Source organism: Hemibagrus wyckioides, linkage group LG02 (genome assembly GCF_019097595.1).
Source record: "Hemibagrus wyckioides isolate EC202008001 linkage group LG02, SWU_Hwy_1.0, whole genome shotgun sequence".
Classification (NCBI taxonomy): domain Eukaryota; kingdom Metazoa; phylum Chordata; class Actinopteri; order Siluriformes; family Bagridae; genus Hemibagrus; species Hemibagrus wyckioides.
In genome coordinates this window covers 11,329,916-11,348,444 of record NC_080711.1, presented here as the reverse complement: position 1 = coordinate 11,348,444, position 18,529 = coordinate 11,329,916, and the positions used below count along the sequence as shown (strand labels likewise).

Below are 18,529 nucleotides of genomic sequence, written 5' to 3'. Positions count from 1 at the left end.
TGTTGTTCTGTTTCTCTGAATGCCGGAACCTCGTTACATATTCATCTGAATTCCTTGCTAATTTTTTATTATCTCTGTAGCTGCAGCACAGAGAGTCTAGGGAGTGGTCAGTTATGCTGTCCACAGAACTCTGATCATATAACCAAACCCATTATATGCAGAGATAGCTGAAAGCCCAGCTGTAGGAAATGGGGATGTTTCTGAAGCCTGATCTTGTTCTACCCTCCAACAACCAATCAGCTGCTTAGTGTAAGAACGTAGGCACTTTTTATTTCTTTGTTGGGTTTTTGTGCATTATTCTTCATAAATGAACACAGCCACAGACTCCTAATTCCCTATCTATTCATATTCACAGTATCTGCTAATTTAATTAGTTAAGGAAAAGTGCAAAAATATGCAAGCTTTAAGCAAGATGTAATGTAATGAAACTCTTTTATTGTGGGCTGTGGGAGAAGCAGGGAATATGGAGAACTCACTAACACAGGCTAAAGCTGGCCTAGACAGAGAGAGAGAGTGTGACATCCATCATGATTAGGAGGCTCCAGAGACAGGATGGTCGTCTACACACACACACACACACACACACACACACCGCTCCCTGTGAGAGGATATGTAACAGGCAGAGGACTTCTCTTGCTGCTCCCACCCACTTTGTGGAGGAGATCTAACAGCAGGGCTGCATGGTCCATCTGTTCAGCCTCTATTGTCCTCCTGTGGATTTCCTGTGTTTACATTATTTGGGACTTTAAACCACTTTTGTTCCTAACAGTGTGAAACCGACAGAAGTTTGTTTGTGGTTTTTTTTGTCTATGTGTTTATGTCAGTTTGAATAACATTTGTGTCTATTTGTGCTACGGACAGGTGTTAAGCACATTTCCAAAAGACACTGCGTTATGACAAGAGATAATAAATGCGCTGTGATCTCATGGTTTGTCTCTTTTCATTGCTCTCTGAGCCGTGTCATACCTAAACACCCACGCTGAAACTTGTTACCCTTCAAGCTAGGCTGCCATGTGTGAAAAGCTGTGCTGTGGGTGTAGCTCGAAATATTGCGAACTATTGTGATTAGTCATTATAGAATCATAACACTGTCTCTGGATAAAATTGCTTTTCTACCGGACAATATGATACAACAATCTTCTGAACTATGTAAATTCTTCAAATGGCCCTTTTCTGTTGGATTTGAGGGGCGATTTTATTTCACAGTTTAAAGATGAATATTGAATAGCTTCCATTATAGAGTTGGCAAATTAAGCTCAAGATCAAATATGATGTGTGTCTAAAAGTCTCTGAATGGTTGTGTGAAGTAAACAAACAACATCACAGTACCATTAATATACAATATGCCTGTTTTATTTGCATATGTGTGAAATCGACAGTAAAACTAGGTGTCAAAAGCATTTACAAGAGACGTGGATGGCTATTTTTTCTTTTCTATATTTTGTCATTCAAATTTTGATGAAACAGCATAGCGTCAGAGAATTTTATTATAGGCAGGGTATATACTGGATTTTCATACTGGATAGTTATGAAGTTCCTTGTCGTCTTTCCTTTTGGTAATGTTTTTGGATTGGAAGCACAGGTACTAGAGCATGGATAGATCTGGATTATGATGAGTAACCTTGCCACAAAGAAACAGTGATGGTCAGACAAACACACCCATTATTAGTATCTACACCCATTAAACTCTTTTTTTTTTAAGTAATTTATGATTCACCACCTTCCCTTATCCTTTATTGTGAAACCTATACATGTGCTGTGATTGATTACGGTTTCACATGCGAATCTGCTTATTACTCGTGCCACTGAGCTAACTGCTGACCCCTGAAAAATGCAACTTCTGTTTGATCTGATACACAAAATGATGTCATCATTCATGTGAATGCGCAAGCAGCTTTCGGGTAGCGAGGGACGCTGAGTAATAATTGAAGGCGAGTAGTGATATTTATCTATTGAGGATAAGGCTTCTGGGAAGGACTTCAGAACGTATTTCAGGTTTTATTTGATTAGAAAATAAAAGGAAAAGTGACTTTTAAGTGCTTTCACAGTGCCTCTGAGGTATGTTGTGATTCAACAGGCAATACTTTTCCAATAGTAGGAGAGGATAATCTAGTACAGGTTTTTTTTTTTTTTTACTGTTTCGAAGTGATAGCATCTTCTTCGAAACTAATACGCAGAAGCGGTGAGAGGCATCAAGCGCAAGGAAGGATAGAGCAGGATGAGAAATACGAATACTTCACCGAGACCAGATTTCAAATACAGACGTTAAATCTTGCCGGTGGGAGGAGGGTGGGTTTGTGCCTTGATACTGTAGTTTGTTCTTGGGTGGATTTTGTGTTTTATGATCCACAAGTGGTTGAACATATCTAGTAAATGGCCAGAAGATGTATTCCTGACCAATTCTGCTATTTGTGAATGTCCGCATAGAGCCTGCTTTCTTATTGTATGAACCTTTATAAATATTAAACTTTACATTTCTGGAATATTTTTTCAGTTTGAATATGAGGCCTCTTTTTCAGTTTGAGGAATTGTATACTAGAGTTTAACAATTAGCCTGTGCCTGTAAAAAATAATTCAATGCACAGCTAGTGAAAAACCTGGAAAAGTCTTTATAATAGAAAATGTACCTTTTTCTCTCTCAGTTCTGCAGTGGGAGTGGGTTTCTATGGAAACAGCGAAACCAACGATGGCATCTACCAAATGACCTATTCACTCTATAACACCAATAACACTTTGGCTGGCATCGATAGTCAGGTAAGAGTGTGTTTCATTTGCTGCATCATATTACTGTGTTGCCTGAGGGGTAATAATGCATACACACTACACACACAAGCACACACACACACACACACACACAATACAACCCGGTTTATAGAACTTTTCCATTCTGTATATATGCTCACATGTCACTTTAATAGAAATACTTGTATCCCTTGCTTCATGCAATTATTCAATCTGCCAATCATCTAGTAGCAACACAGTACATAAAATCATGCAGATACAGGCCAAGTGCTTCAGTTAAGATTCACATCAAACATCAGAATGGGTGGGGATTGATCTCAGGGAGTGTAGAATGAATGATGAAAGGTTGGTGACACGCTGGCATTTTCACACACAAGAGTTTACAGAGAATGGTGTGAAAATCAAAATACATCCAGTGATGTAGATGGAAAGTGTTAATGAGAAAGGTCAGAGGAGAATGGCCCGACCCTTTCAAGCAGACAGAAATGCTACAGTAGCTCAAATAATCAGTCTTCGGAGCTATACTGAAAAGAAAAAAAGCATCAACACGCCAGCCTCCGAGTCGGATGGGCTGCAATAGCAGAAGACTACATCGGGTTCCACTCCTCTTTGCCAAGAACGGAAATTTATGGTGGCAGCGGGCACAGGTTCACCAAAACTAGACCATTTTCGAAACCCTGCAATGTTTTTTCCAATATTTATTAATTGCATAGATGCCGCATGATATATGAATAGGTGGTGCACAAGCAGAGGTCAGAAAGCAAGCTCCAAACGAGAGAGACAAAGAAAGATATTCCATGTTCCTTAAATGCTTTTTCATTGTTCATTCATATTCACCCTTTAGTAACTACCTGGTCAGGGTCATGGTGGATTACTTATATCCTGGTGGTATATCCTGGGCAGATCACAAATAGTAGATGGGTGAGGGGTAAAAAAAAAGAAAAGAAAAGATGTGCACCTTTACATATGCCTATTTAGAGCATTATACATACAAATACATAATGTGGCATTGCATTAGAGGACCAGCATATAAGACTTTGAACATAAGTTGGAATTAGTCCCAGAGATTGTAAATGGAGGGAGGACACAAGCAGCCTAATGTCCTGTAAAAAGAAAGGAGGGACTGCAAAAGTATAAATCAAGAGCTAATGATCTGCAAAGTAATTTTTTTTAAAAAAAGGAGGGTTTCCCTTACCGATGCACACGGACCATCTGACTATTTCTGTCACTTAGTATAGACCTTAAACAACTTTACTGTTTTAGCTTGTCTCCACACTTAAACACAATAAAAATACCATAACAATTCTTGAGCATGAGCATGAATTAGTTTCATGAGAAGCTTGAAGGTTCCCTTGTGAAACAAAGAACAAATGAGGAATCAAGAACAAGGAACACGAAGTCCAATATTGCGATAACATGAAGAGCCAGAATAAAGAAGCCTGTGTTGTGCAGAGCCATCCTTATTTTTAGGGAAATTCCACTTTAGTGCCTTGGTTCTTCCATGTAGCTCTCATAAATCGGTTCCTTGTTTAATGACTTAAGATACATCATATGAGATGTCTGAAATGATTTGATTAAAAAGAAAGCGAATGTTCTCTTCTAAACTGTACAAGAATCAGCAAATCAAATAGCAAATGCTGTGTGACTGAGGGACAACTCAAACAAATTTGAGATTAAAAAAAAGTATTTTGCTGTAAATTCTTTCTTTACAAAACTGCCTGTAGAGTGAGATGAGAGAATTCTGTCTTATCTTAGCTTACTTCGCAGTTGTCTGGATTGTGTGATAAGATGATGGTTATCTCTGGGGCACCCATCCTCTCTCACAGCCTATTCAATGGCTGTGTCATGTTTTCAAGCCTCAGACTCCACAAGGCATTACTTTTTTCAGAGCTTTTTAAAAACAGCTTCCTTGCAGCACAGTTTGGATCCCTGGTTGGGTTCATAGGAAGTGCCACAGAGAATTGGATAAACTCCATTCGACTCTCAATCTCTTTAGCCACAGGAGTCATGGCGGTTTCTAATCCCTGCTGACGCCTGTCCACTCTGATCTAAAGCAGGTGATTCCTGGCATTTTTATCCAACTCACCATACTCATGTTTTAGTATCTTAAAAGCCCTTTAATGATAAGGACTGCATTATCAGGGCAAGTGAAGTGGACAAAACATAAGGCAAGGCTGAATACATAACTATAAGCTACGCATACAGAGTTGATTTGTCGCCTGATATGCAGATTTCGTTGTAACTGAGTTGCTGTGATGGAATTATGAACGTGTTTTATTTGAGTTACAATTTAAGTACCATAAAGATTACGCTATCTTTAGTACTTAGATTTACAAGCACCACATTCGAGCCTATTAAGAAGCACAGAAACACTCTTTATGAGGACCTGCTTATAAGACTTTTGAAGATAAATTGGAATTAGTCCCGGGAGATTGTAAATGGAGGGAGGACACAAGCAGCCTAATGTCTCGTAGAAAGAAAGGAGGGACTGAAAAGTACCGAGCAAGAGCTAACGATTTGCAAGGTCATTTAAAAAAAAGGAGGGTATTCTGATACTTGAAAACATTTGACAATTTTACTGGCCAGTTGTGAGAAATAATGGATTTGGTCAGTGGAATAAAAACAGTGATAATGCATATGCTATGTCAAGAGAATGACTGCAATATCAATATTAGGTAATGAATAAAATACACAGGATGTGCAGATATTGAGCAATAACCAACGAGAGGGAGGTTTGATGTGATCTGATGGAAAGTGGAGTGGTGGATTATATACTTTTAGCAGCAGGTGTGTTTTTTTTATTCATTTTTTTACTCTTTTACTTTACCTTACTGTTATTACTCACTGTGTAGTAGTTATAAACAATTGCTTCTTAGCTCGCCTTGCTCTTACTACAAGACAATAAATACATTTCTGTAAACTGTGATGTTACAAAAAGCACACAGTCCTCCGTCCTGATGATAACTGACTATTGACAGCTAAGATTCCTTCCATAATTGTTAAATAACAGAAGATATCTATCTGATATCAATCTATGACATATTTCTATGTTAAATAACATACGCTTGGTCTGTTTAATATTAGTCTTCGATTATGTAGATAATCCGCCATACAGTTCCTCGTGAATGAGCGCATTAATATAAACCTGTCAGTTAAATTAAATTTGTCAGAAATAGTGTTAGAGCTGTGCCATTACAGAATATTCACCAGTGCTTTGCTTTGAATATTTACATCACCCAGTCCAGTATTCAATTACAAAAGCAAAAGTCTTAATTATTAACGTTGGTGTAGTTGAACTAATGTATTGATGCACATTACTAGTAAGGTACAATAAGGTCTTAATGGCTTTGGCATGCTTGGTGGATATAAGCTTTCATATTAGCTATGGTAGATTCTGGGGCAAAATTCAACAAGGGTGTTAATTTAAAAAAATAAACAATTTTTTAATTTTTTTTTAAAGTGAGCAATGTTATAACGCAAGCGATAACATGATTATTTTCCTGAAATCTATCATGTTTCATTCCTTACTTCAAACTTTTGAGAACACAAACCAAATTCATTTTATAAATTGTGTTCTTTTGGGCTATTACATGATAATAACTCTTCATTGATCTTTATCTCCAGCAGATTTAGGCTGGGATTGTTTTAGATTGCAGGCTGATTTGAAAGTGTGCAGCTGTGTGGCTGTGCTAGTTGTCCAGCAGCCATTCTGGACCAAAATGACTGGCTCGAGCCCATGTTTATAAACAGATTTGCACATGGTAATCATATCCATTAGAAGATGATCCTGGATTACAGCTTTTGAGAAGTTTGTTAAATACGGCTCTCTCGGTTTTCGGTCATCAACATGCAGACACAAAAGGTTGTTTGTATAAATGTGCAGAACGAATCTGGTTTAACTGAATACATGAGAAAAAAAGTGAAATGATAAATGGTGAAATGATACAAACACGTTCTTTATGAGGCTTGACCCTGGCTTCAGATCCACAGTGTACTCTTGGCTCTCTCCTCTTTTAGGTGGCTGGCTCTTTGAGCAACATGCAGCTGCGGTTAAAGGAGCACCTTGCACGTCTGGATGAGATCTTTTCGCCTCGGCAGGACTACACCCAGACAGTTCGTTTCATGCAGCAGATGGCTGACAATATCATCCGACAGCTCACTGCCATGCCCAACATCAGCCATGCCAGACAGGACATTGCAACAGTTGCTGACAAGGCCAGCTACATGGAGTACTACAGGTGACTTTCATGGGGTTAATGGCCTTAGTACTACATCTTTATGAGTTATTTTTGAGACTGCAGTTTGAGGAGGTGGTGGGGAGCACCTGACATCACCAGGGTGCCCATTTTGTATCCTACTGTGGAGTTTTGCTTTTTGTCTCTGTTAGGCAGACTGTTTATGTAATATTCCTTATGTTTGAATGTGAGTGTATGAATGGCGGCCTGGGTGTATTCCCAGGTCCACTATAACCAGGACAAAGTGCTTCCTGATGCTGAATAAATGCAATTTGAGTCCTGGGCAATTATTCGAATGGATTATTAGATCCAAAATTGCTCCATGCCTTGGACAATTCCTGCAAGCCTTACTTCCAACATTTTTTTGTTATTTAATTCTCAGGAGAGTACGCTCTTAGTATTTTAACGTACGTGGCTTGCATGTGACAGATTATAATGGTCACTGCCTTTCTCCATCACATGTGTGCTATTAACAGCCCCAGCAGATTTCTGGCCTGCAGACAAGCGCCATTAACTAGCACAGAATTATGTAGGAGTCACTTGTGCCATTGACCTTTATCCAGCCTTTAAAGCAGTCCCTCATTTCCACTGCCCTTTCAGAGCTGTTAGGCATGGCGAATAGACTCATATATTCTCTATGAAGATCGCATTCCCGCTTGTAGACTAGTGTGTTATGAACTAGCAGCAGTCTTATTGATGAAGGGCTCGTGTTTCTGGTGACCGGAGGACTGTGGTATTGAGCGAGAATGTGCACACCTTCTTCCTGCATTACTCACAGGGCAAATCGAATCAGCCAACTTCCTCAGTCTTTCTGTCTCAAGGCGTATGAGTATAGGATCATGGCTTTACCTACATGCTGCAGCATTGCTGTTGCTGTTCTGAATACCTGGATCCAATACAATATACATGAGAAGAGATTAGAGGCTGATTAGTTGATCATCAGTCTGTTTAGCTGTAATCAAATAGCTACTATGCTGACCGGTTAAACATGACTTATTTGTGAACTGGATTGGTCCAAACAAGTTGGCGTCGGTTGCTCTAGATTAAAACACACCAATAGGAGCAGACACACTCTCATAGAGGACTGATGCCCATAGTATCTGTTCTCTAGCTCATGAAATTCTTATGTCTATGGATTTGTACTACTAAATTATTAAAAACATACACACACATATACACACACACATGAAACCTGTGTTATAAATTACATCCCTTTTAAATGCTACACTGTGTTGTACATTTACAGTTCATTCCTGTGAAAGAGCCAGTGATATATGATTCTATGTATAATTTGATTCTGCTTCTTTCAGATGGCTGATGTATCTCCTGCTGCTGATTCTAGACCTGGTCATCTGTCTGGGATGCTGTTTAGGACTGGCGAAGCATTCTCGCTGGCTGCTCGCTCTGTGAGTGCTTCTCATGTTTCTGATACTTACTAAGTGAGCACAGATCTCCCCTGTGTCTGTATATGCACTTACTGTCTTATACCAAAATTCATGAAATCTTTTAAAATATGTTTTCTATTTCTGCCAGTGACAGTTGACATGACATGCTCAAATGTTCTGATTATAGATGTATACTGTAAGTCCATCAAAACATAGCCGAATGGCTCTTGCTTCATAGAGAAAAGGGGACATAAACAATAATCCTTTTTTTAAATGTAAGACTACAGTAGGCACAGGTTCACCCGAACTGGACAGCTTGAAAAAATGAAAAAAAAAAAACACTGACTGGCCTTTCTCCAATTTCCCCCTGTCCAGTTTTGGTGAGTCTGTGCTTGCTGTTTGCTTAGGTTCATGTTATTAGAGTCCATCTACCTCAAGGCTCAGTGTTTTCTGCTTACCACAGTTGCAAATAGTTGTTATTTCAGTTACCATAGCCTTCCTGTCATCATTCTTCTCTCTCATCAACAAGGCATTACCACATTTCCTTTTTTTCCCCCACACCTGTGTTTTCTGTGTAATCATAACAGCTTTCAGTAGATTCTGAGATACTCAATATAGACAAAGCCAGAGAGACAACATTTTTCCTCCCCTATTCTATTATTTAATGTGAGCATTAACTGAAGCCCTGACCTGTATCTGCATGATTTCATGCATCTATCTATTGGCACACGATCGGCTAATTGGATAATTGCATGAATAAGCACTTTATGTTCTTAATAAAGTGACCAGTGAATGTCTGTATGTAGTAAGTATGCAAAATCCATAGTGATATTAGGTTTTAGCATATGTATTCAGCATATGTGTGCCAGTTTGGGTCGAGTGACACCTTATGGCTTTCCTTACTTTACCGCTAACAGATGAAGGGATTAGACCGTATAAACTAACCAACTTTATTCTCAGGCACTTGTGGGATCAGTGCAGTCTTTCTGTGGCTGCGCTATTTATATTTCCAGCATATATCTAGCAAGTGTGGTACAAATCTGAACAAATCTGGAGCTTATACAGAGAACGTGATGCAATAATGCTATATATATCATATATCTTATATGTATCTTTTGTTTCACACATTAAGATTAAGATAAAAGACAATAAATATAAATTATGTAAATACGCTATAGCGTGCACATCTCTCAGCACCTTTAATTCCACAGCAGTTAGTCATCAGAAGATGGCTTATTTTTAAATACCTTCCTTCCTGTGCGTTATTAGTTTTTATCTACCCATCTGTCTTCCCTGCAGCTGAAACAGCTGTGTGGTCACTTCTGTCTGGTCAGATCACATTTAAAAGCTTCACACATTAATTTGTCCTCTCTCGTATAGTTCAAATGGTATATAATGACATCACACAGTGGCATTATAAAAACAAGCTGGCTGTGAACTGGCAGTGTGGTTAGCATGACTCTCACATGCTGGCTACTCCCTTCTCTCAGCTCTCTCATTTCTCATACATTCATCCTTGTCTCTCTCTCCCTGCTCCGTCCACTTACTCCACTAATGCCTATTGATCGCTCTGCCAGGATGTGTGTGTATGCGTGTGCGTTAGAGTGTGTGTCTGTGCACGAGTGCGCCTTTAACTAATTTTTAAGTGCTTCCAGTCCACTTTATTGGTGCTTTTAAGACCATCATCAGAAAAGAGATTTGGTTCGTGAAAACCTCGGCTACATTTTTGCGCCCATCAGGGAGTCGTTTGCACTATTTTATTTCTTTCTCTCCTTCTCTTTCTCCCTCAATTATTCTCTCCCTCTTCCTCTCATCTATGCACATAAACATGCTAGGGCTGGACAATATCCCTTGGTAAATGTGATCATAATTCTAGGCTTGCCTAATACATAATTCCAGGCTATTTCAACAGTACTAATATTTCTGAATTTTATTTGAGCATTCTGACCATCTCAGAGCTTGAAGATAAGTTTTCTGCCATTCTTTTGATGAATTATAAAATTGGTATAAAACCGTGTCAGATTATGGGTTTACCAAGATGTGCTCGTCAATATTTACATGGAATAATGGGGAACAATCTAGGGAACATGATGAAACATAATTATTGAAACGATTTGTGATTAAAGCAAACAAAACAGCAAAATAAAAATGTGGCAAAATCAAGTGCTATACAGCCAGTGTTGACAGATAAGATTGTTGGAACAACAGCTAAAGAAAAGCATAGTTAATTTATTCATGCATCCTCAGTAATTACTTTATACTGGCCAGGGTTGTACTGGTTCTGGAACCTCAGCCAGAAACACTGGGAATACAGTGGGAGTATGTCTTAGTGAGATTCCAGTTCACTGTAGAGCTCTGTGCACAAACATTCACACACTAATTCAGACATAGGAGCAATTTATCATAGCATTCACTCCACTTACCAGCATGATTTTGGGAAGTGGGAATACAGGGGAGAACCTGGAGGAAAGCCACAGATTGAACAAGTGAAACACGAGCTCCAGATGATGAGGTGATGATGCTATCCATTACACCACCAAGCCACCCAAAAACCCCAAAATATAATGACAAATAAAATTAGAAGCAGATCCAGATGCCTAAAATAAACCATAAACATGCAAACTCACCTTCATGTTTTGCATTGCAAACCATTCTTTCATCACCAACTGGGTTTTGGCATGCCAGTACCGCATATGTTTATAGGTAATTTTGTAACTGGGCGATTAAATTGGGACGTCGGAAAGTTGAAAAGTAGCCAATTGGAAGATTACTACTGGCCAATACTGATTCTGGGAGTTGATATTTTAGTCTGTATTCAGAGCTGGAAAGCAGATTACTTTTTATTGCCTGCTGTCAACTGCTACACGTTTATGAAACATGTGTAAATTATCCCACTGGTCATCATTTAATTTGTATCTAAAGACCCTTTTGCCATACACTTTTCAATAACAGTGCAGATGAGGCAGCTTGGGCTCCTAGAATTGAACATTTTTCCTATCAGTACTGACATATTCTCTAAATTGTTTTCTAATTTAGATATTTCTTATTACAAGGTAATTTATTAAATGTCAAGGTATTTATCAAAATCTTTTTTGTTTGTCAATATCAAATTCTTGCTTTAATTTAGAGAAAGATTTTAGAGTTAAACCTTAGCTTTTCCACTTCATGATGGTAAAATTCCATTATTTACAGCCGAGCTTTCATTACGTTATGAATCAGATATGCTTTTACGCAACCATCTACATGTTGATGTTATTTATAAAGGGTAGTGATGATAATAGTACTGGGTAAATGGCCTGTTCCTCAATTTGTGGCCGTCACTCATTTTCTTGAGTCTGTACCCAGCTGATAATACCATTTGTTTACACTGCCCAAAGGTATAATTGCAGATCCAGAAGACCAAAACCTACTCTTTCATTCAATTTACATAGGGGCTGCATGAATAGTTCTAGACATAATTATCACATTAATCACTGCAAATCTGGCTTAATTTAACAGTCTGGCTCCCACCCTCATTATTTGGCAGCTTAAGAAATAAGCACGTTTGTTTAACAATGAACTAGAAGTACATCGGCTGATACGCTGTACGGCCCAAGGTTTGTAAACACCTGACCATTGCACACATATATGGACCTTCCTCAAACGTCTACCACAAAGGAATCACACATCTGCAGTTTCCTACACTGGACGCAGTGAAGGGACGCAAACCTGCACCCAAATCAGTGTCTGACCACACTAATGCACTTTTGGCTGAATGAAAAAAACTTCCCCACAGCCATGCACCAAAATCTGGTTGAAGGCCTTCCCAGAAGTGTGGAGATTAGAACAGTAGAGAATAAATCTGGAGTGGGATGTTCAAAAAGACAGTCAAGTGTCCACATAAATTTGACCCCTTTTATTGTAGCCTGAAAATGCTGCATTGTATGTTGGGTCACGGGACTGGACAGACCATGAAAATCTTTTAATTTCTGATAATGTGTGCTGACCGTTAACTGTGCATAACATTTAATCTGACAAGATACTAAATTGGGGTTATGGAATATTAATGAAGTGCAGGATGTAATCTATTTTATCATATGTTTCATTTTCTTGTTTGATTTATTGTTAAGAAAATTTAGCCAAAGCTTTTGTTCATCTTATACACTCTTTCATTAATGAAAACATGCTATAATAAAAGATGCAGTTGTTACAGCTCACTTCAAATATATATATATATATATATATATATATATATATATATATATATATTGATCATTTTTAGAATTTCACAAGCAGTGTTTTTGAGTATGATGCTTTTTCCTCTGGATTTTACAGGGTTCATAAAATGAATCAATTAATTGTGCCATTACTGGCATTCCATAGTCCTTGAGTGTATTTATAGCTGAAAACATCTATTTCTATTTGACATTGAGTTTAAACAATTTATCAAAGCACAACTGTCTGAATAGCAGGTAAGTCCATCCTTCATCTAAGGTCAGAATACTAATGTGCATAGTATCGATATTAAAGCATCACTCCACGTGCATAACTGCACTCTGATTACAGTTCATGGCCAGTGATAAGAGGTGGATTTCAAGATGAAACAATCCATTTCCATGTTTTTGTAGTTCATGGTGTAACCACTGGAACCCACCTCATGGTATAAGCTCAATATTCAGTGCATGTCCTTGTTTTCTCCCTATCTCTTTAATTCCTTGTTTTTATTTTTTTAAGGTAAACCTCAATAGCTGCTTGAAGTATTTGTGTAATATAGTGATAACTGTATCTACATACAGTACCTAACTGGGAGAGCTGTATCTATATACAGTAAAGTACATCCTTTCTATGGCCACTTACCAAACCTTTATCTCTTTCTGTGTTTCAGTGTTATGGTGTTAGGTATGCTGACACTTGTACTGAGCTGGGCATCACTTGGAGTAGCCACAACCACAGCAGTGGTGAGTTATTCCTGTTTTTTTTAATCTGACTGAAATGCACTACCTGTTAGAATTAAAACACTTCCTGTTACAGTGAAAACACTACATTTTATAGTTAAAACACTTCCTGTTACAGTTAAAACACTATCTGTTACGGTCAAAACACTTCCCGTTACAGTTTAAACACTACATTTTATAGTCAAAACACTATCTGTTACAGTCAAAACACTTCCTGTTACAGTTTACACACTACATTTTATAGTCAAAACACTTCCTGTTACAGTTTAAACACTACATCTTATAGTCAAAACACTATTTGTTACAGTAAAAACACTTCCTGTTACAGTTAAAACACTACATTTTATAGTCAAAACACTTCCTGTTACAGTTTAAACACTACATTTTATAGTCAAAACACTTCCTGTTACAGTTTAAACACTACATTTTATAGTCAAAACACTTCCTGTTACAGTTTAAACACTACATTTTATAGTCAAAACACTATCTGTTACAGTCAAAACACTTCCTGTTACAGTTTAAACACTACATTTTATAGTCAAAACACTTCCTGTTACAGTTTAAACACTACATTTTATAGTCAAAACACTATCTGTTACAGTCAAAACACTTCCTGTTACAGTTTAAACACTACATTTTATAGTCAAAACACTTCCTGTTACAGTTTAAACACTACATTTTATAGTCAAAACACTTCCTGTTACAGTTAAAACACTACATTTTATAGTCAAAACACTTCCTGTTACAGTTTAAACACTACATTTTATAGTCAAAACACTTCCTGTTACAGTTTAAACACTACATTTTATAGTCAAAACACTTCCTGTTACAGTTTAAACACTACATTTTATAGTCAAAACACTTCCTGTTACAGTTTAAACACTACATTTTATAGTCAAAACACTTCCTGTTACAGTTTAAACACTACATTTTATAGTCAAAACACTATCTGTTACAGTCAAAACACTTCCTGTTACAGTTTAAACACTACATTTTATAGTCAAAACACTTCCTGTTACAGTTTAAACATTATCCGTTAGTCAAAACATTTCCTGTTACAGTTTAAACACTACATTTTATAGTCAAAACACTTCCTGTTACAGTTTAAACACTACATTTTATAGTCAAAACACTTCCTGTTACAGTTAACACTACATTTTATAGTCAAAACACTCTGTTACAGTCAAAACACTTCCTGTTACAGTTTAAACACTACATTTTATAGTCAAAACACTTCCTGTTACAGTTTAAACACTACATTTTATAGTCAAAACACTTCCTGTTACAGTTTAAACACTACATTTTATAGTCAAAACACTTCCTGTTACAGTTTAAACACTACATTTTATAGTCAAAACACTATCTGTTACAGTCAAAACACTTCCTGTTACAGTTTAAACACTACATTTTATAGTCAAAACACTTCCTGTTACAGTTTAAACATTATCCGTTAGTCAAAACATTTCCTGTTACAGTTTAAACACTACATTTTATAGTCAAAACACTTCCTGTTACAGTTTAAACACTATCTGTTAGTCAAAACACTTCCTGTTACAGTTTAAACACTATCTGTTACAGTCAAAACACTTCCCGTTACAGTTTAAACACTTCCTGTTACAGTTTAAACACTATCTGTTACAGTCAAAACACTTCCTGTTACAGTTTAAGCACCATGTGTTACAGTCAGAACACTTCCTTTTACAGTCAGAACACTTCCTGTTACAGTTTTAAAACACTACCTGAGCAGTCACACATTTGCAGTTGACCAGGTCTTTTTATAGAAAGAACAAAGTGAGTGTTTTTAGGTCATTATTACAGAGTCAGAGTGAATAATGTTAAACTTCTTCCTTCAGAAGATTACTGAGGCTTAGCAACTGCTATTCGCTTTAGTCTGTATGTCTCACTGGTGAGCAGGCTGCTTACTAAAGCTGATTACAAAGCCCTACTCCCTGGTCATTCAGGTTAAACAACCTCCAGGCTTAATGCAGTAAACAGCTCTTCCTTCTGGGTCACTCATAGCATAAATAGGTCGAGGTTCTGCTTGCACCACTGTTCTATTGTGTCTGTCTTCCCTCTCTCTCTCTCTATCTCTCTCTCTGTTTCTTTATTTCATGCACACTGTCTTTAAGGCATGCATGTGCATACATGCACTAGCACACTGTTTGGATTTTTGCATTCAGTATTCATGCCAGCATCTAAGACTTCTTAGCTGTGGGCGTGTCAGAGATGGCTTATCCAGAAAAAAAATCTCCTTTATCTGCACAGCTGTTTCTTTTCCACACTCTTGTGCCTCTGAAAGTCCCGTTATCACTATAGACCTATAGAGTATATAAATATTTAAGGATGCATCTTCTTATTTTGGTGGGACACAAATCAGCGCACTGAATATCGGTCGATAACCACTACCGAGCTAATGTTAACTTCCTCACAGTAAAACATTAGAGGCGTGAAGGTGCATGCTTCCAGATCATTTCTGAACTGTGTTCATATTCAAAGATCTGTATTGTCAACAAAACACATATTCATGGCATGTGTACAGAAGATGTCTATGGCTTGGATTAGAAAAATGGGCATCTGATACAGAACCAGTGTTTCAGGGAAATCTCAGGGCGTCTCTTATAGTGTTTATTATCTCTTCACAGAAGAAAAGTAAGCTGGTTTCATTAACCAGAATAAATGCTTTCAGCTAGTAGTTTATCCTACAGTTTTCCTTTGCTGTTGAGCCATGTGGAACTAGTACATTTGCTCTCCGTTTTGTTTGCTGTGTGGAACTAGCCTTTTGGAGCCAGATCTATTTCTCTACAGAGAAGCAGAAATGCGATTAATGATGTCACTCCTCAGACACAAGCCATTGACTCTGTGTCTCTGGGGGGATTGAGTCTTAGCATGGTTGATGAAGGGCAGGATCAGGGGTCGGTCACTCTCAGTAAAGTGGATTGCCCCCCAGTCGCTGTGCCACATTGATTCAAGTCCCACAGGCCTGACGACCCTTTTCTCCTAATCCATGTAGAATACAATGTAGAACATAAATGCTATTATGAATGGGTTCGAGTGATCAATCAATGTCCAACAGCTGGCAAGTCATTTAGAGAGGTTGGCTGGTGGGATACTTTATTCTACTTTGTTTTTTTTGTTTTTTTTTTCAGACAAATGGTTAACAATAATTTGATTACGGTATCTCAATTATGTAAAGTGTCGTTTATATTATATTCATTGTGGAATGAAATGAGACAGTCACATCAAGGAGGGCAATGAAATCAAGATGTTCAAAATATATTTCAACACACACGTTCTTGAAAAAAAATGCTCATCTTTTTTAAATGTGTAGTGAAATTTAAATTGCTGCCTCTTCATTGATCTCCTCAGGAGGCTTGTTGGTGTCCTTGCATACTGATGTATTCGAGCTGGGCTTTTTGTAAACAGTTTTCCTTAAGATTCAAATATTAAGTCTTTGGTTGCCTATATTTTAGAACTGAAAGTTTACTGGTGTTGGATTTGTTTTAGTCATGAAGAGTGATTTTGACCAATTGCATAAGTGTTGAAATTTGGGGGAAGTGGTAGCTCAGTGGTTAAGAAATTGCCACTGCTGGGCCTGTGAGCAAGGCCTTCATCTGTCAGTTGTATACAGACGATATTACAGGTTTACATCACACTTTATACAGTGTCTTACGTCTATCAGTACAATAAGTAGCCAATACACTACAACACAGATTTGTGTATTAATAGAAATATGATGACAAAAAGTATGTAGGCATAAGTGAACAGTTATTTAAGTCTAATGTTTAATACAGTAATCCCAAGTTTATCATGGGGGTTACTTTCCAAACCCACCCGCGATAAACGAAAATCCGCGATACACGGACTCCACCCCCAAATGCTTTTTTTAATTGTTTAAGTCGTAAATGACCCTCCCACACTCTTTAAACACACACAGAAAACATTTGCAAGCATATAGCGAGATGAATTTTGGGTAAATTCGTAGAAATATCACATTTATAGTGAGTACTGTATGTATGTATGTTTCTTGCCAGAAGCCTTAGAAGGTGCAGAGCATTTGGGTGACATAATAGGGTTTGCAGAAAAACCGTAAAAAAAAAAAAAAAAAAACCCCAAAAAGCGTATACAGAACAAAAACGAAGTGACACGCAAAGAACTGGGATGCTGGAGAATTCTGCTTTCCTTTTCCCAACTGCCCGCATAGCCAGCAGCCAATCACAAAGGTGATTAAATGAATGGGGCATTTCGATTCGTTCCTCCAGCCATACTGTATTTTGATTTTAGGCTTCCCTGCACCGCACTTTCCTAAACAACGCTACGCATTCTTATTAACATTTTACCTCATTTTCAATTAATGTTAATATTTTGTAATTATTAATTATATTGTTAATAATAAATTACCTTATTTCAACATAAAAACTATTCACTATAAGGTTTGCAGATACCGCAATATACCGGGAAAATATGCGGAAAAAATTAGTTATGTTCTAAATAAAAAAAGTCCGTGATATACCGAGACCGCGATAAATGAACCTATTATATAAACAATAACGACCATTAAATAACAATAATGCGCTTGTTTCATGGTGCCAAAATGATGTCTTTTTTTGGAAAACCTTTCTGCCGTCTAAGCATCTGCAATTAGTGTTAGGAGCAAATTTCTAGCTATTGTGTATAATCTAGCTGACCTTCTGTTTTTCTGTGATGATGATAATGATGATTGTGTTGCAGTAAAAGACAGCTATTTATTGCACTTATTTATCTGTGTTAATTAATAAAGAAAGTCTTAAATGGAGATGGTCCTAAAATAGCGCAATTACACGCAGCAATTGAGGACGTTCCTCTGACCAGTTTCACACGCAGTCATTTGGAAAACACTAGTGATCACTTTTGGAAAACGTGTACCTTTGCACATCTTAAATGCTACACACTCAGATTGAAACCTGTCCAAATATTTCCAGTGAAGTGCAGCAACAAATGCTGCTGCAGCTGTGCTTCAAGTCAATTAGAGAAAATAACAGGTCTCCTCCAGATTTCATTTGCAAGAAGATGAATATGATGATGCGCTGTAATTGCAGTGTCTTTCAGCTGTTACACTCATGCAAATGAGTGTGGAGGAGGCAGAGGAATTTTTAATTCGGTTCAAAAAAGGAGTGGTGTTTTTTTCTGATTCCAGTTAAGGCCGTGATACTGAAGGCTGAGTAAATAATGTTTTTCAGTCAAGGTCAGTTCAAAT

At 37.5% G+C, this 18,529-nt stretch overlaps 1 protein-coding gene across 3 annotated transcripts in view; it reads left to right on the top strand.

Annotated features, from left to right (window-relative positions):
• The window catches only part of ttyh2l (tweety homolog 2, like), a 43,611-nt gene that overhangs the window by 12,113 nt on the left and 12,969 nt on the right, over positions 1-18,529 (top strand). For all 3 annotated transcript variants that reach the window (XM_058376225.1, XM_058376217.1, XM_058376208.1), the window contains exons 3-6: positions 2,643-2,754; positions 6,760-6,980; positions 8,288-8,383; positions 13,227-13,299. In XM_058376225.1, coding sequence (XP_058232208.1) covers positions 2,643-2,754; positions 6,760-6,980; positions 8,288-8,383; positions 13,227-13,299 — 502 coding nt within the window. The remainder of the gene's footprint in view (positions 1-2,642; positions 2,755-6,759; positions 6,981-8,287; positions 8,384-13,226; positions 13,300-18,529) is intronic.